The following is a 17770-nucleotide window of genomic DNA, read 5'->3' on the forward strand; positions in this document are numbered from 1 at the left end:
TTACCATGACATTATAATTTGATAGATATATTTGAGGGGGTCACAAAATGATGACAGGGATAAAATAAATTCTCTTACACAAAATTGACTTTTTTATTCTGACTTAGAAATAATTGTGTATGTGAAATACCTTAAAAAATCTTCAAATTAAATAACCTGAGAAGCAAAATCACTGTTCTGTTGAACTGTTCACAAGGTATGTTCATACTGAGGCTAATACCTGTGATGGAGGGTCCCACGCAGACTTAGATATAAAAAAAAAAAACTATAATATAAAATGTACACACTTTTCTGCTGTAGGACCTTGGTCAATCATAAGAGAGAGTATATATACTATAGAGAGTAATACTTTAACCCACACTCGACTATCTGAACCTTGCTGACATTACTGTACTCTTACAAGATTGCCATTTAAACTTAGAAAGAAGAGTGATTGTGTGTTCTGGGTTTGCTTACGAAATAAAAAAAAAAAATGAATGTGACATACTGAGATTTCACGGTGCGCCATGAGGATGGCAAAGTTGGTGAGATGGCTGCAGGAGCAGGTGGTGTGAGTTTTATTGGAGTCTAGGAGTTTGCAGCCTTGGGTGGACCAGTAGCCCATCATACTCCTCTCAGAGTAATTCCAGAAGGAGCAATTGGAGTTGAAGTAGTGCTCCATCTGCAGATAACAAGAGATATGGTTAAGTGTCCAAATAATTGACTGCCTGAAATTGAAGTACATGTAGAACACAGAGGCCATTTACCCCCTACTCATACAAAGTATTTTTCCACACTGATATGGATGAGGATTTTTCACTTCACAGCTCTTATGAAGCAATTCATATGTTGTATCTCATTTGGCACATGCTTGCCAAATCAACCGAAGCATAGTTGCGTATATGAGGCCTTAATAACAGAGAAGCATAATTGTTTGACGGCATGTCTTTGGAATTGCACAATTTCTGTGATAAAGAATGGAGTCACGCGTGGCCCTCTGGGAACTCTAGTGACAACTTTAAAAGACGAAAGATAATTGGTGCTCCAGTAATTTTATCCTAGATTGTACAGCTAATCTAGGAGTTAATTTCCCCCACTATAAAAGAAAATGGGTATCATTTATATCCCAATGTTGATTAAAGAATTAGTTTTCATTAAGAATTCACTTAGGTTCTAAAGACTCCTTTAATTTGATGTTCAGTGACTTAAATAAACTGCCGACTGACCTAGCCAGACATTTACAATTCAAATTGCAGATCTCTGTCTACCCTGGATGTTCCCTCCTGGTGTTTTTTTAATATGACCTCTCCATTCACTCCAGCAGGGACACTCACATCGATGTGCTCCAGGGTGAAAATCACTGGGTCATTAATGAATACACGGCTGGACTCTTTGTTGATCGAGGCTGCGATGATGTCAGAGTTGACAGCCACAGACACGTTGCGGCCGTAAGCCTCGTTGGCCATCTTGATTGTGGCGTTTTCTGCGCTGAGAAACTGGCCCAAATTTTTATAGAGCACAAAAACCAGCTTGGCAACTCCTGTGGAGTGAAAGATATAGACAGACATCAGAGGGTGAGGAAGAAATATTAAGCTTCCTGAAGAATTTAGACAATGTATGAAGAAAAATAAATGGGGTGATGAAATCTGCAGAAAAAGAGGAGGAAAGAATATTGAGATATTCCAATTTATTTCAATGTAATTCAATTTAAAATATTTAACAAAGGAACTGCAAGAATGAGAGAAAGATCAGTGAGGGATAGAGATAGAAAGTGGCCTCTCATTTTTCAGCCAAAACCACAGGGCTTGGGGTTTTTGAGATAAACCCCTTTGTTGTGCTACACTAATATAGTCAGACTCTTCGCCTTTTCACAGCAACAAGAATGGGAGCAAAAGTCAAACACACATGCTTACATTTCCCAGTTTCTCACACAGTGAATAAGCACTCCCTTGCTCTTAGCAGTGAGCAGAACTATCTTGACCGAGGCCCTCTTTCTTTCCTTTCTTTTGTACATTAAAGAGAGCTTACCATTCCGACTGTTGAGCTTCACGGTATTGGCCGACAGCTGGATTGAGATACCGCCCTTGCTGGATTGAGGAAATTTAAAGTCCTGGACCTGACCGTCTGTGCTGAGTACATACACATCCAGGACTGCAGAGTACAGAAGGGTGGAGGACGGGTTAGACAGTCAAGATGAAAAGACATGAGAATTAGATATTGGCCATTTCAGACTGTTATTTGTTGAATTAGACCCAAAGGAATAAATACACAAAGGCACAGAACACTGATGTCGCAGCTTTGTTCCTGACATTTCTATGCAAACTGAAATGTTGGCACAGTCCAAGGGACGTATCAACAACTCAGACACTAAATCTTTGTGACTGTGAGCTACACAATAAAAACGTCAATCACAAAGTGATCATTTCATCCCAGTGAGACTCTTACTAATATGAATAAAACAACACTGCAGAGAAAGAAACAACTCAGGAGAAGCTTCCCTCATCTGATCTAACAGCAGAAGAAAATGAGAGAAGAAGGAGGAGGCTTTGGATAAACAATGTACTTTTTCTGACTCCACAGCAGGCTAATGTTCACATTAATGTATAGAGTTACAAGGTCTAGACGCATACATTTATAAACTAAGCGTGCACAATCAGAGAATCCAGTCTATTTAATTGTCTGATATTCATCACTTTGTCAGTAAGCGACTCGTTAAACCTAATATGCGTTGTTTTTCTGTTCCCCTGAGGTTTAAATGCTTATTATGAAAACAAAGTCCTTTTTTATGTGGCGGCCTCGTTTTCCTATCACAAGAGTTACTCCCTCAATGAATTTAAAGTAATCAAATTAACTGAGCTTGTATCAAATGAGCACGCTTGCCATTTGCTTAACCCACAAACTCTTGTTTTACTTACTTATGTTGTCTGCAGGAACTTTGACGGTGGCAGGTTCCATGAGGTTGTCGGCGAGGACAAAGGCCCCTTCCTCCAGAGTATCCAGTAACATGGTGGCTGCGTGCGTCTGCTCCGTGCTGTTCATGTCTTGCCAGGACTTCAAGGCCTCTGGTCGCAGGAGGTTATCTACCGTGTCCACAATGGCCTGTGTCGAACCAGACACACAAACAGAAACACACACAAAACAAAAGCAAAGGTACCTGAGTAATTTGGACAACATTCATTTGTTGGCAAGCATAAGCAGTGGCATGCAGACACTGAATGAAATGAGGTGCTGAAGCATCACATCTGTTAGGATTAAACGTGAACGTGATGAAAAAAAGAGAGACTCAAAGGATAATTGCAGACATTTAATGAATAAAACGTGTATCAATTGTATTGATCATGGAGGAGAAACTGCAGCGGGAAGGATGAACAAGAGCACCACTGGGAATGGTGCGGATTCAGTTTCTTTTTCAAGGACGTTGCATCAGGGTGGACACTTCGGGTCACAGTGTATTGAGCCTATCACATATGTTCAATAGCAGGACATTAGGAGATGGCCTGATACCAAATGTATTATTCTCTTAATTGCAAAGTTGTACTCAAGACCAAATACCCTACAACAAGCACTAAAAAGGACAGGGAAATGTGTGCAAAATGAAACAAAATATGATATGTTAAATTGTTTACATGAACTAATCCTTAACGCATAACATTTTTCCATCCTCACACTTTCTGCCTCTTGAGGAGCTCAGGACAGACAGCGGATAAATTGGGGCGTAGGATCCAGACGACACTGGGTTTTCTTCAGGAAATAATCAAATCAATGTGTCTAATCAGGCAATCAATGCTGCCGACGGCTGGTGGGAAGGGTCGGGGGCAGCCATAGTGATGTTGCGTTGAGTATGGCAGATGTCAGATAATGCTGACTCAAGGATCTCTGTCCCAGATCGTCTGACGCTATCACTAGTCAAATAAATGCTGTCATCTACATCGACACAACATCTGTACACTGTCGCTGCCTCTGACTTTAAATCTAAATGTTGTGGCATTAGAAACCAAAATGACGATGCCGTATTTTTGGGGAGGTGGTGTGATTACATACATACACGCATGCATACATTTTCTTCCCATTCCCTCTTTCCTTTTTATGAGCTCACGGCCGTTGACTGGCTAATTAGCTTGATCCATTTTAACACCCTCCCGAAGGAGAAATCTGGATTGAGGGGGGTGACTTTGGTGGCAGGTGGAGGACACCGATTTCCCTAATGGTTGAGGGATATATATGGCCAAAATACTGAACCTAACCTGATAGCATTCGAGGAAAAGGGAAAAAATGGTTTGACCTGGCTAACCCTATTAACCAGATAGACCTGAAGATTTGCACCTTTAATTTATGAAACAAATGACTTCTATGACCTAAAACCTATGTCCTTGTGAGACAAGAGCCACAATTTTGTACTTAACATGCAGTGAATGGTCAGGTGATAGTCCTTGACAAAAAAAAGGTTTGAATAAATCACAAGTGAACTGTGTCTGATGCAATATTCAGGAGTGTTTCATATTGAAAAGATCCCTCATAAAAGCAAAAATTGTAACAAAGCAGCAAATCCTTCAGCAAATGAATAATGAGAGGGATGTAAGAACAGGATGTTTGTTTGAGCCGTGGTTTTATGCATCCAGACGTGCAATCTTGAGTAAACACTTAGATAACATACAACAGGGAAAAACAGAACGGAAACAAAATACACCATCTTTGTCAACGCATAGGGGAGGGGGGGGGGCACAGCCACATACACAGTCACGTAAAGAAGCCACCTCAGTAATTGGAGATGACTTCTCTTTGACTTAGAAAGCACTTTGGGTACGACTGTGTCTCTGCATAAGGCAATTACTCAAAAAAGCAGGAAGCACAGGGAGGAGGGAGTACATGACAGTGCAGAGGGTACATGCTGCTGAACTTGGACTGGGGCATATACAGTAGCACGGGAATAGAGGAGGGGACGGCAGCAAGCAGAGTGGGCAGAAGCATTGCTCCAGTACCTTCATGTATGCCCTGCATGTCCTTTCTCGTTTTTGAAGCTTTTTTTATCAGAAGAAAAAGAACAGATAAAAAAATTGAGACACAAAATTTTCACAGATTCATCAACTTGAGTAAAACTCTGCAGAAACAAGGCCCTGGCTGAGAAGTCAGTAAACAAAAAAAAAAACTACTGCATGACTGAACCAGCCACTCGCCATAGGTACACTGTCTCATGTGCTGCTGACCTGCTTACCTGGAGCTCGAAAGAGTGAAAGCCCTTTATGAGATGCTGAATTTTCTTTTCATAGCCTACTGACACGTCACAGAAGCATCACGCTTGGCAGAGCCAAATGATGGCCAATACCACAAATGTATGACTGCTACCATGAATAGAGATCTCTGTATGTGAGAGTCCAACACAAATGCTTTTTCGATTTGATTTTCTCTGTCTTACAGCTTTTCTTAACATGGAAAGAAGGAGACAGAATGCATCTAACAAACAATAACAGCTACTGTATATATTACTGCGTAATTTTGGGGTGCACCATATTCCTTTCTGCATTTGTCATTCAAAAGTATTTACTTGTCAGTGATTGCCGCAGCAAGCAAGAACTGTCGAGAAAATGGTCTCAATATTTATGTTATTATAGAGCATTAAGTGATACGGATTTTTTTTTTTTACTGGTGGATGTGGTTACCTTGTTGAAGCTCCGCCCTGCAGAATCCTTCTCACTGGGTCTGAGCTCCTGCAGCTGAGCATCCAGGATGTCCACCAGCTGCTCCATCAGACGCACGGAAGAGCTGACGTCCCCAGCAAAGATGGGGCCTTTGGTGTGCTTGGCTAGCTCATTGGCCAAGTTAGCTGCGTTTTCACCGCTGCGAATCTACAGGGGGGAGAGAGTGAATAATGTTCACAAGAATGCAAGAAGACAGGCTTGCAGGTTTATCTGCAGACATGATTCTGACATCAAGTCACACTTGAATAAGTCCTTGAAATGCCAGTTATAAAAGGGGGGTTTAATGTTTTCTTCATGTAGGAGAAGTTGCCATGGTGGCAGTTTTTTTTTTTATTGTTTGCTAAGTGGAAAAAAACAGCTATTCTGAGAGCTGCTTACTTTATCTGCTGTTTCATCCACAGCACATATTATGCAGAGGGTGGAGAAAATACTGTTATTGTTCATGTTAAAGGCAAATGTAATCACTCCTGACTTGCGTCATGCTAACTGGCAAAATTACTGCATGAATACTACTAATACATGCAGTTCAAACAATAATTTTTACTCTTTATGCTATAACTCTTTTTGATGCAATTTTTCTAAGCCATCATTTCCCTTAACACATAGGCATTTTTAGTTTTTAAGTTGGTTTCTGGAAACACAAGACCATTTTCATGGTTGACAAGTGAAGCCGTCAAGCTAATCAGACCGAGCTTTGCTGCCATGATTGTAACTGTGATTGAAGTACTTTAGTGTTGAAATCCTTTACAAGGACGTGTTTCCATTATTCTGTCTACCCCCTCTATGTTTTTAAGAAGCCCATTCCTCTTAGAAGGAAAAACAGTGAGGCAGAGCACATACAAACCTTTTGGGCTACTTGGTTGACCCAGTGGGAGGTACAGTTGCTGAGATCAGGGCCCTTTGGGTGCCAGAGCCCAGTGGAAAGGACACATAAATAAGAGGCTGTGCCTGACAGGGAAAACAAGAGCAGAATAGTCAAGTTCAATCAAGTCAAATCAAATGTAAGCCATTTGCAGGGCAACAGAGGACAGAGATATAGATAAACAGAGGATACTGCACACAAGTAAGAAATTTACAAAAATGCTAATTCAAAACATTTATTATATACATATAAGAAACCAGAGAATATCTGCTTGTGTGTGCACACAGAAATATCAGCCCCGAAGGACATTTAGTTCTTTCACTCTGCTAATCTGGTAGGACTCCAAACGTGTTAAGTCACCAATTTTGTTTCTACAAAATTATTTTCTGAAAATATTTTCAACAGCTTGCTTCTGTTTTTGCTACAAAGTGGAAACAATATTTTTCTCGTCCAAATTAGCCCTGTGTCTGATGAACTCTAACATGCTAACACGATTTCACACACAATCAAATGAGGGATGAACGTCTCCACGCAAGCTGCAGTAGAAACAGCTGAGCCTGCTCCTCTGCAAAAAGAGCCGTTACAGATTGCTAAATCATGTTCTGACCTGGAATGACACAGCTAAAACCTAACACCATTATAAACTGTCTTCACTAAATCCCTGAATATCTACTTAAACTGGTGCTGTTTTTAGATAAAAAGAGCCTTGTATGTGAGAGTATCAGCTAAATCTAACACACTCTGGGATGTTCTCTTGGGACACCTCCGGTCATATTGAAAGCAGCAAGCAAGCACATGGCCCTGAGGTGATAGGGAGCCCTGTTTACCTCGTGTTCCCTTGGGGCAAGGTCGCTCCACAAGCATGCCCCTCTGGGTCTGAGGCCACGTTATGTCTCTTTTCTCTGTAGCCTCGCAGAACCGCTCAGGTAAAGGGAAGGACTTGAGGGGCGGAGGGGAAGTAGTCTGAGGAATCACAGGAGGTGGCTTGGGCGCTCCCCTGCTGCCCTCCTTGAGCCCTGTTGTGGTGGTAGTGTTGGCCACACCCCAGTGTACTGTGGTTGTTGTTGTGGTGGTTGTAGTTCTCTGAGGCTGAGGGGATGTGGTGACTTCTGACAGTGGTGGAACTGTGAAGAGACAGAGGCATTGCGTTTAAGTGGAGCACTCTTATGTGATGGCGTGCAGTTCAGTGGAAAAAAACATTATCGCCTCCATGATTTATGTAGTTTGATCCTAACTGGGATACATATTTATCAGTCCATATGAAAGTGTGATACAGCTCTGTTGGTAAAAATATAAAAATCAAAACCAAATGGTAGTTTGACCTGCGGCTGCAGTGTGAGGTCAGCTCATTAGTGTGGCGCTCCTGGGGCGAATGATGTGGAGTATTTCGCTAACAATACTTCAGCAGGTATTCAAACCCTGACCTTCTGGTGGGCAGCTGCCCTCATGTACCACTAAACCTTAACAGTGCCCCCTGCAAGTAACATTTCTAATTTTTTTTTCTCAACATGTTCAACACTGTAATGCTTATACATCGAAGTATCCTGTTGTGTAAATTGCAGCTGAGTGCTTTGTGCAACGAGCGTATTTGCCTTCCCATTGACTATGGCTTATCCAAGGTACTCAGTCTGCAGCGAACAAGACAATAATTACAGTAACATCCTCCGCCTGGCAATCATTCTTGCCTGGGAGATTTTGTGGCATGGCTGATTAAATTTCACTAGAGCAACACAGAACCTGTATGTGTAGCTATGGTGCCCCAACATTCATTTTACAGTTGTTGCTTGCTACAATTCATACTCTGATAAAGCAGGTGTGCAGTAACTCATGCAATGCCTCAGGCAAAAACAATATGTTTCAGTCCCGGGGAAGGAGAAAATAGTGCACTCCTTACATTTAACATGAGCCACTAAGGAAAAACTATGAAGACATTTTTCATGTGATACACCAAAGCAGTGCGAGTAGCACTATAATTACATTTCACAAAAGTCGAACATAAAGGAGTTTCATAGATGTAATGTTGATAAACACCGACTATTTGACATAAATCTGCTCCACATCTCAAGCACAAAAAGAAACCATGACCCCTCCACCCCAAAAAGCATTTGTTGAATTTAGAAGGATAAGCTATATAAATCAAAGGAGCTCTGATTGGAATGCCGTGTGCATACTGAATCTAATCGCATTTGAGCACTTTGATTTCCTCCATTAGGCTGCCTGTAGAGCATGCAGAGAATGTGAAGAGTTGCTGTTACACTGCTTGAGCTGAGCACAGTTGTTCTCGGTAGTACAACCGGTAGTGAAAACTTCGAAGAGATGAGGGAGTCAGAGGCAGAACAGGGGAAATAGAGGAGAGGGGGGTGGGGGGGGATGGTGGGAAGTGGAGGCACACATAGATGACGATGACAGGAAAATTCAGAAACAATGGGGCCAAGTCAGAAAATGAGAAGACAGCTTCTGTCTTCCAGTGGATTGGAGGAGACACAGCCAGACCCCAGGCAGCAACACCTCCATATCTATTGCCTCCATTGGATAATGGGTCTGGCTGATAGCAACCCCCCACCCCCACCCCAACACACACACACACAGCTACTACTATCACCCCAAGGTGTGCATGAGAGGTTTCAGCACAGTAGAGCTGAAGGGAAATAGCCTTTGAGGCTGGCTGCTACCTGTGGCGAATTAGGCTCTATTGACCAGAGAAGATGACTCTGTGTGCTCCCCCCTGGTGGGGGCTATAGAACTCCATACACACAAACACATGCACACACACAAGCAGGTGACATGAAGGTGTACACAGCTGACTGGCTGTTTTGACACTGAGCTGAAGGCAGATTTGGCTGGCTGGCTTCACCTCAGCCTCCTCCTCTCTTGTCCCTCCTCCCCCACCTGTATCCTTTTACTCAACACAGTGAAATTCTCGACTGCACGGCCTGTCACAGCGGCTGAGAGACAACCTGTGCTTAGTGTCCTTTCAGCACTAGCATTTAGCTGGCTGGGAGAAATGCCTGTCTCTATTCTGCACCAATACCCTTTTATTGCTATAACCGTTGTTTTTCCATGACTCACTGAGAAGACTCACAGGGGTGAAAGCAATAGTCTAAAAAACACTTTGCAAATTTCTGGTTACGTTTACACACTGCAGCATGTAATGTTGTGCAGCTATGTCTTAAGAAAATTAATGCGTTTGGACATAGTTTGTAAATTAACATCATTGTTTTGTTTTTAAACATCTGGGTTGGAGTGGCTTGGCAAACCTCCAGAAGATTCCTAAGAAACTGTGGGGCCCTTTATAGGGTTCTCATTTCCAAAGTATGAAAGATGATAATGATAAGCTCCCAGACTCCATGGGTGGGGAGTTTAGAATTCAGACAGAAATAAAATGAAAATGAATCGTTGTTCGACAGCATGATTTAAGATAAAGGGCTCACAACCTCGGCCAATAAATCAAAGAGGCATCTGCTGTAATCCAAGCACATTCCTTTAGCATGTCAACTAACAACTGTATCTTGTTTACACCCCTAACTTAAGAAGGCTACTTGTCATGGCTTGCTGAGATGTTGAGCTCCATGCTCTAGTTACAACATGTACGAATAAATCACTTTGAAGTTTTTAAAAATTTTCGTTGCCATCTGCTATCAGCGGTGAAACTGTGGGAGTAATTAATGTTAGCCTTGGTTAATACAAGGCTAGCACTAATGGGGTTGGCTCTCCTAAAGCAGTCCAATGGAGGGAAGATGCCTCAAACTGCAAACTGGATGTCGAACTTTGGGAAAGGGGCGTTGGGTGGATTTGCTGAGCCAATGTTTGTGTTGCACGAGAAAGAAAAGCCATGCCGGCATTGCTAAAAGCTGTTCAGTGTGCACCATCATGGAATACATTGGTAAATTAGCCTCATTAAAAAGAACTATCATGAAAAGGACATAAGTAAAGGGCTAAAATAATCCTATTGGGAGGTTTCATTTCATGTTTATGATGCAAACTAATCCTCTTTCCTGTATGAAAAAAGATGTTAATGTGAGTGTAGGCTATACTTCCCAGAGAGATTTGTGCAATCTAACAAACAAACAATGCCACCTCTCTGACCGCTGCTGTTCCTGTGTACATAGCGTGTCAGCCCGTAATCCTGCCAGCAACACAATAATCTTATTACCTTTATGCCATAGCTTAATTTAATTTGATCCAATGAAAGCTGAGAGGAATTAACCCATAGGTATTAAAACGGACAGCCTTTTCAGGCAGTCACTTCTTCACAGAGATGTCTGAGTGGATAAGTTTATAAGCAGCCACTGTGAGGGATGGGTATTGATCTACTGGTAGAGCTGCAGCAGCCTTTTCCATACCTTTTGTGATTCATAACATGGACCAAACATTTCTGCTTTCCACTGTGGCAACATATGCTTGACACCACTGAATACCTTCCCAGCACAACATTCCTTTGATTATGAGAAACGATGCAAATCCCACATTTGGGCTACATAGCGAAACCAGGACAGGATCCATGATTATTATGTCTCTGCTGCACTCAGCCCAAGGGGAACCTTCAATTAGCTGTCATAGAGTGTGAGCGCACTGAGTGATATTCTCCAAAGTACTGCCAATAGTCGGTACAGACTTATTCATAACCTCTTTGTGTGATTCGACACCCACGCATTGTTGCACTTGAATGTATCTCAGTAGTTCTGTTATTACCACTGGGCTTATAGGTCTGGGATTGATGACAGACAATGAGACGGGAATCCAGGAAAGGAACACGGCTTGTCGCGTAAGCACTCAGGAACACACGCACACACAACACCCACGCTCATACACACACACACACACACACACACACACACACACACACACACACACACACACACACACACACACACACACACACACACACACACACACACACACGCGGGAGCTAAGATGAGACTTTACCAGGACTCTGTAGTCATGCCAGGGTGACAAATGAAAGCGAGTGTGTCTTTTATATTATGCTTAACGGCTTTACTTTCAGTAGGCAGCCCCTGCTTGTTCATCAGGGTAATGTTTCATACACAATACCAGGTGCTGTTTATCTTGTGAAGGAGCACACATTTTGGACTTGTTGCAGCTAATTTGCCACATAAAAAGTTAAAAGAATTATTAGATTTCACTCGTCCCCTCCTCTACTCTGTCATGGAATAATCTCATGATAGTGTGAAGCGAGGCTGCTTAGGAGATTTACTTCTTTGTTCCCATTTTGTGAGACACTTACTCCTTGCTAAAGTAAAGGAATCGTGTCATTTGTACACTGTGAAATGTGCCCCCAGGGTGATTATCACCTCTTAATGGAAGAGGAACAGCAAAAGTTAAGAAGCCAGCGGAAGCTCCAGCAAAGTCTGATTCTGCCATTAGAAGGGAGCCACACTCGGTCTTTGTGAGGAGACCAAGAGAATCTAGTGGATGGAAAATAAATGAGTAACTCATCAGCTTTCAAGTCATTCGACACAGAGCATAGGTTAATTGAAATAAGGTGTTGAACTGTGAAAAAACAAAGTGTAAATTATTTCCTCCGCCGCTGAAATATCCCTCTTTCAAGCGTGCATTTCGCCTCGTCCTCTCTGGATGCACTCTTGCTGCTAAGTTCAGATGGAAATGGAGCTGTTCTTGAGTATGAAATAGTGTGATGATTTATAATACGTTTGTGATGCATTTTGATATCTACCAATAATAACAATAATACACAAAGGAAATTGGATTACACGTCTTTCACTCTGCGCTGCATTTGTAGCTGTGGTGGGGAACATGGTGTATGATTGCTTGTGTATCAGCAGTAAATATGAAGAAAGCTGAGAGAAAATTCGTATAATTTCCCATGAGTCATGTCCTTGTGAGGGTGTGTACAGTATACGACCATGTCTTAGGGAACAAAACCTAATAGCTGGATTATGTTATTTACCGCTGTCTCCAATATTTCTCTTTCCCACAATATAGACGCATTGATTCATATGGACACAGGCAGGCAGAGTGCACTCCCACTCACACACTCGCGCGCAAGCACAGACACACTTATAAACACATGTACACACTCAAATACACCCTCACACACAGAATGACACCAAAGTATATAGAACAGACATAGCAGCTGCCAGACTACAGCCTATTTTTTTTCTCCTTGCAGCTTTCTCTGTACTGTACGTGCCTCAAATTTCAAGCATTAACTCTAAGTGTGCCAAGCGGACTGATATCTAATGCCGTGCGAACAGAAAGGGTGTCTATTTCAGAGATGATCATGTACACACGTACAAACAAATGCACCTACACAAGCATGCGAGAACACACGCACATACACAGCTGTGCAACACAAAAAGCACGCAAACACGATTAGAGCAACTCTGACGCACAGACACACACAGACTCAGGCCTGTGTGAAATAAATCTCCTCAAAGGCGTGTGTCAGGGAGTGATGGGGGACCATTGTGATGTTTGAGTAATAATTCTTTTAATGCGCCTTGTTTCACAGTCAGACTGTAATCAAACAAGAGACTTCGGATCCCCTTGGCTATAGGGCTCAGTGTAACCGTAATCACCCCCCTCTCTCTCGTTTATGTAAAACAACTTTTTGTGACATTCTAAATCATAACCCCGGGTTTGCTGTTGCCCACATGCTTGTATGCTGTCAGCGAAGATCAGTTGGCCACGCGGTATACAGTTGTTCAACGTCACGGCGTTCCAGAGAGAAGTGGTGACTAGCAGCTTGGGAATATGAGAAAACTTTATCTTGAGGTGCGTTTTTGGATGAGGGGTGAAATGTTCTTCCTTGTCTGGCAGCAACTGGCCCTCGTGTCTTACAGCGTCCAGTGCAGGGGGAGCGGCAGAGATCATGATCAGATTTCAGAGGAAACAGGTGACCTCCTGGCCTCATGTTGTGAATAGCCTTTACTGCCACCAGACACTAGGTGGTTAGGTATTATCCCACAATGTAATATCAGAGACATTGTGAACAAGACAGTAAATCCCCATCGTGGGATTTCCCCCCTTTTATCGCCCCAGTTAAATTCACCCCTATATCATAACTAAGAATGAGACCAGCGGGTCATGATGTAGACAGAATAACGTCACAGTATGTCATAAAATGGTGGTTAAAAAAGCTACATGGGAGGAATAAAGAATGGAGAATGAGGCCTTGAGCTAAAACTACACTTCCCAATAGCGCCTTAACATCCCAGAATATTTACCAGCTTACACAAAACACGACTCAAAACATTATCAATAAGCTGGGCAAACTTCTGGGATTTAGGGACATCTTTCAGTGCTGTAACAAAATAAGGGACTTGTTGAATTAACCTGTCACTGCTACCAACACAGATTTAAGACTTAACTCTCTAGCCTTTTAGTCACCTTATAGGGGATTTTTACACAGATTCTGGGCAGTTTTCTGCAGTATTGGTGTGTATATTGACGTCTTTGATTTGGCCTGGTCCTGGGTGGCCAGGCTTGTGTATTCAACCCACGACAGTGTGATCCTGACAACAAACCTGTAGGAGTTGAGAAAGAACCAGAGAGAAGTTGCTTATAACAACAACTTTCACTCAAATAGGGAATTTACATCAGAGGCAGCTCCCAGTTCAACTTGGTAAAAATGTCTGGATCTATCAAAAATGTTAAAAACACTGTTGTGAAATGTTCCCTCAGTTGATAAATATTTCTGAATGACAAAACTGGGTGGTGGGCATCTTTGTCCTGTTGTTTCCGATACAGTTTCCCAGAAGGCACGGCTAAGGATTAACTTAAATCCTGTCGTTTAGTGTGTATTGCTGTCACTGGGCATGATTTGAACAGTCTGATCTAGGCTTTAGCCTAGCCAGGAGAGAAGCCAGAGGCATATATGTATAGACATGCACGCACAGAAATGCAAATATCCAGATGTAGGGCACAGTTCGTGGATCATCATGGAGGAGAACCAACTACAATGTGAGTCTACAGGCAGAAAAACCGGTAAAAGAATCAAAAAAAGAAGAGAAAAAAAAATGGAGTGAAAAGAGACAGACAGAATCAGCAAGAACCCAGAAGAGAGATGAAAGAGATGCAGTGACAGAGAGAGGGAGACGATAAGATGGAAGCGTACAGGGAAAGAAGCCACGAGATTGAGAATATGACAGGAGGACAGAAAAACAAAGACAGAAAAGGGTGATTTTCCACATCAATATCCTCTCCTTTCACACTGCTGTGTCCACTTGGGCAGCTGACAGGAGGTTGGGGAGAGGGGGGGTGGGGGGGTTGTTGTCAGGACAAACAAACAAATTGGCCATTTTTAACACATCCTGATCCCTGCTCTTGTGCCACTGGTGAGCGCATAGAGTCTCTGCCATTTTACACGAGCACCTCAGATGGCTGTGAAAGCTTGAGGCTGATGTTAAAAGTATCCATATCTCTCCATCTCTCTCTGTTTTCCCAGCGTTCTCTCTAAATGTTGCCATGCACAAGTTGACCTCTATGTAAGCACTGCAGAAGACAGGAATGAATCATAGTGGTGCTTATTAGAGAGCTGTATATTCATCAGACTATAAGAGGTAGGCTCTCTGGGGTGACTGCTAATGCGTATGACTCACAAGCATCTGTAACAGCTGAGCATTTTTGCATTGTGAAGCATTTTCACAGCACACAAACTACAGGGCATTGTTTTGACCGCATGCAGAGTTTTGTAAGCTAATTGGCAAGTCGCGTCAGTGAGCCATACCTTATAATTTCAAACAAATTGGGTCATTGTCTTCCTTACAATCCCCACTTGCAAGTGTATAATTTGAGGATGCAGCGAAGATCGAAGCTGTATGCAAATGTATTGACATTTGAACAATTAAAGAGGAGGTCTTGATTTGTGTGGGTGTTAACTGCAGTGCCGGGGACTTTTACCCAGAGGTTCCTCAGAATCTAATTTTGCGACAAGGGATAAATAAAAGGTTCCTGAAGCTCACCTGTGTCCCATTGAGGCAGTGAATAGAGCCAGTTGGTGCATACTTGTGGTAAAAAATAGCTTTTGATATGCTTACTCAGTGGTTTGAAACCACGTATCAGAGCTTGGCATGAATAAACGTTCCATAGAAATGGGTGCATAATGAGTTTTCTTTGGGAATACCTCATTTAAATCAGTTTAATCATCTCACTTACAAGATGCAACAAAGGAATATGTGTTTTTATGAGCCCCTATATGCAAGAAGGAAAACAGGCATGAAGCCATGGTTGAACGAGTGGATTACGGTGCTGTTGGTCAAAGCCAAGAGAGGGGCTTACTGACCCATTTAATGTCCACTTCCAGTGGAGCCGCTTGTTGGATGTGACCCTGTCCACTCCCCCATAATCCTACAAGAGATGATCTTGCCTCAACACGAGTGACATTATTGGACTTGACAAGAACCCAACTGTCTGCCACACAAAGTCTCAACATCACTTTGATATGATTGCATTCCATGATGGACTGAATCATGTAACAGAGTTGTTTGTGCATTTGAAATATGCAAAAACAGGAAAAAAGGTGAGTAGGATGGCTGCAGACTTTTCAGTGGCATTACTTCTCACCCCCTGCAATGACTCATCCTCTGTACATGCTTTGAAATTCTCTAGATGAAGAAAAATCTGTGGTCGAATCAAAAACCTACAGATGCTTTCCTTTTCCTTGAAGAAAACAGCTTTAACATCTACAGTGGGGCAAAAAAGTATTTAGTCAGCCACCAATTGTGCAAGTTCTCCCACTTAAAGATGAGAGAGGCCTGTAATTTTCATCATAGGTATACCTCAACTATGAGAGACAAAATGTGGTGGAAAATAAGTATTTGGTCATCTCAATACTTTGTTATATACCCTTTGTTGGCAATGACAGAGGTCAAACGTTTTCTGTAAGTCTTCACAAGGTTTTCACACACTGTTGCTGGTATTTTGGCCCATTCCTCCATGCAGATCTCCTTTAGAGCAGTGATGTTTTGGGGCTGTTGCTGGGCAACATGGACTTTCAACTCCCTCCAAAGATTTTCTATGGGGTTGAGATCTGGAGGCTGGCTAGGCCACTCCAGGACCCTGAAATGCTTCTTACAAAGCCACTCCTTCGTTGCCCGGGCGGTGTGTTTGGGATCATTGTCATGCTGAAAGACCCAGCCATGTTTCATCTTCAATGCCCTTGCTGATGGAAGGAGGTTTTCACTCAAAATCTCACGATACATGGCCCCATTCATTCTTTCCTTTACACGGATCAGTCGTCCTGGTTGCTTTGCAGAAAAACAGCCCCAAAGCATGATGTTTCCACCCCCATGCTTCACAGTAGGTATGGTGTTCTTTGGGTGCAACTCAGCATTCTTTTTCCTCCAAACACGACAAGTTGAGTTTTTACCAAAAAGTTCCATTTTGGTTTCATCTGACCATATAACATTCTCCCAATCCTCTTCTGGATCATCCAAATGCTCTCTAGCAAACTTCAGACGGGCCTGGACATGTACTGGCTTAAGCAGGGGGACACGTCTGGCACTGCAGGATTTGAGTCCCTGGCGGTGTAATGTGTTACTGATGGTAGCCTTTGTTACTTTGGTCCCAGCTCTCTGCAGGTCATTCACTAGGTTCTCCCATGTGGTTCTGGGATTTTTGCTCACCGTTCTTGTGATCATTTTGACCCCACAGGGTGAGATCTTGCGTGGAGCCCCAGATCGAGGGAGATTATCAGTGGTCTTGTATGTCTTCCATTTTCTAATAATTGCTCCCACAGTTGATTTCTTCACACCAAGCTGCTTACCTATTGGAGATTCAGTCTTCCCAGCCTGGTACAGGTCTACAATTTTGTTTCTGGTGTCCTTTGACAGCTCTTTGGTCTTGGCCAGAAATCTTGCTTGTTTGTAGGTGACCAAATACTTATTTTACAGAGGAATTTACCAATTAATTCATTAAAGATCCTACAATGTGATTTCCTGGATTCTTTCCCCCCATTCTGTCTCTCATAGTTGAAGTGTACCTATGATGAAAATTACAGGCCTCTCTCATCTTTTTAAGTGGGAGAACTTGCACAATTGGTGGCTGACTAAATACTTTTTTGCCCCACTATACATTGATAATTACCCATGCTCCATTGCACTAACAATGCTTTCTGCACATGAATGCGCTAAGCTTTCACATGTGGTGATCTGAGCAAAGCTGATATGTTCTTTTCTTTCTTTCTTCAAAATATGTATCTTCAACTTTTAACACCACAAAAGCATTCTAATAGCTTGTTTCAGTGTCTAGT

At 42.4% G+C, this 17770-nt stretch overlaps 1 protein-coding gene across 14 annotated transcripts in view; it reads right to left on the reverse strand.

Moving 5' to 3' along the window:
• adgrl2a (adhesion G protein-coupled receptor L2a) overlaps positions 1–17770 on the reverse strand; it is a 94304-nt gene that overhangs the window by 16677 nt on the left and 59857 nt on the right. For 10 of the 14 annotated variants that reach the window (XM_070832718.1, XM_070832719.1, XM_070832725.1 and 7 more), the window contains 8 exons: positions 7365–7661; positions 6520–6623; positions 5637–5822; positions 4959–4997; positions 2895–3078; positions 2008–2130; positions 1314–1519; positions 488–661 (listed from right to left, as the gene is read on the reverse strand). In XM_070832718.1, coding sequence (XP_070688819.1) covers positions 488–661; positions 1314–1519; positions 2008–2130; positions 2895–3078; positions 4959–4997; positions 5637–5822; positions 6520–6623; positions 7365–7661 — 1313 coding nt within the window. The remainder of the gene's footprint in view (positions 1–487; positions 662–1313; positions 1520–2007; positions 2131–2894; positions 3079–4958; positions 4998–5636; positions 5823–6519; positions 6624–7364; positions 7662–17770) is intronic. The other 4 variants (XM_070832726.1, XM_070832722.1, XM_070832724.1 and 1 more) reach the window with 1 other exon arrangement.

The sequence above is a fragment of the Pempheris klunzingeri genome, chromosome 6 (genome assembly GCF_042242105.1).
Source record: "Pempheris klunzingeri isolate RE-2024b chromosome 6, fPemKlu1.hap1, whole genome shotgun sequence".
Taxonomy (NCBI): Eukaryota; Metazoa; Chordata; class Actinopteri; order Acropomatiformes; family Pempheridae; genus Pempheris; species Pempheris klunzingeri.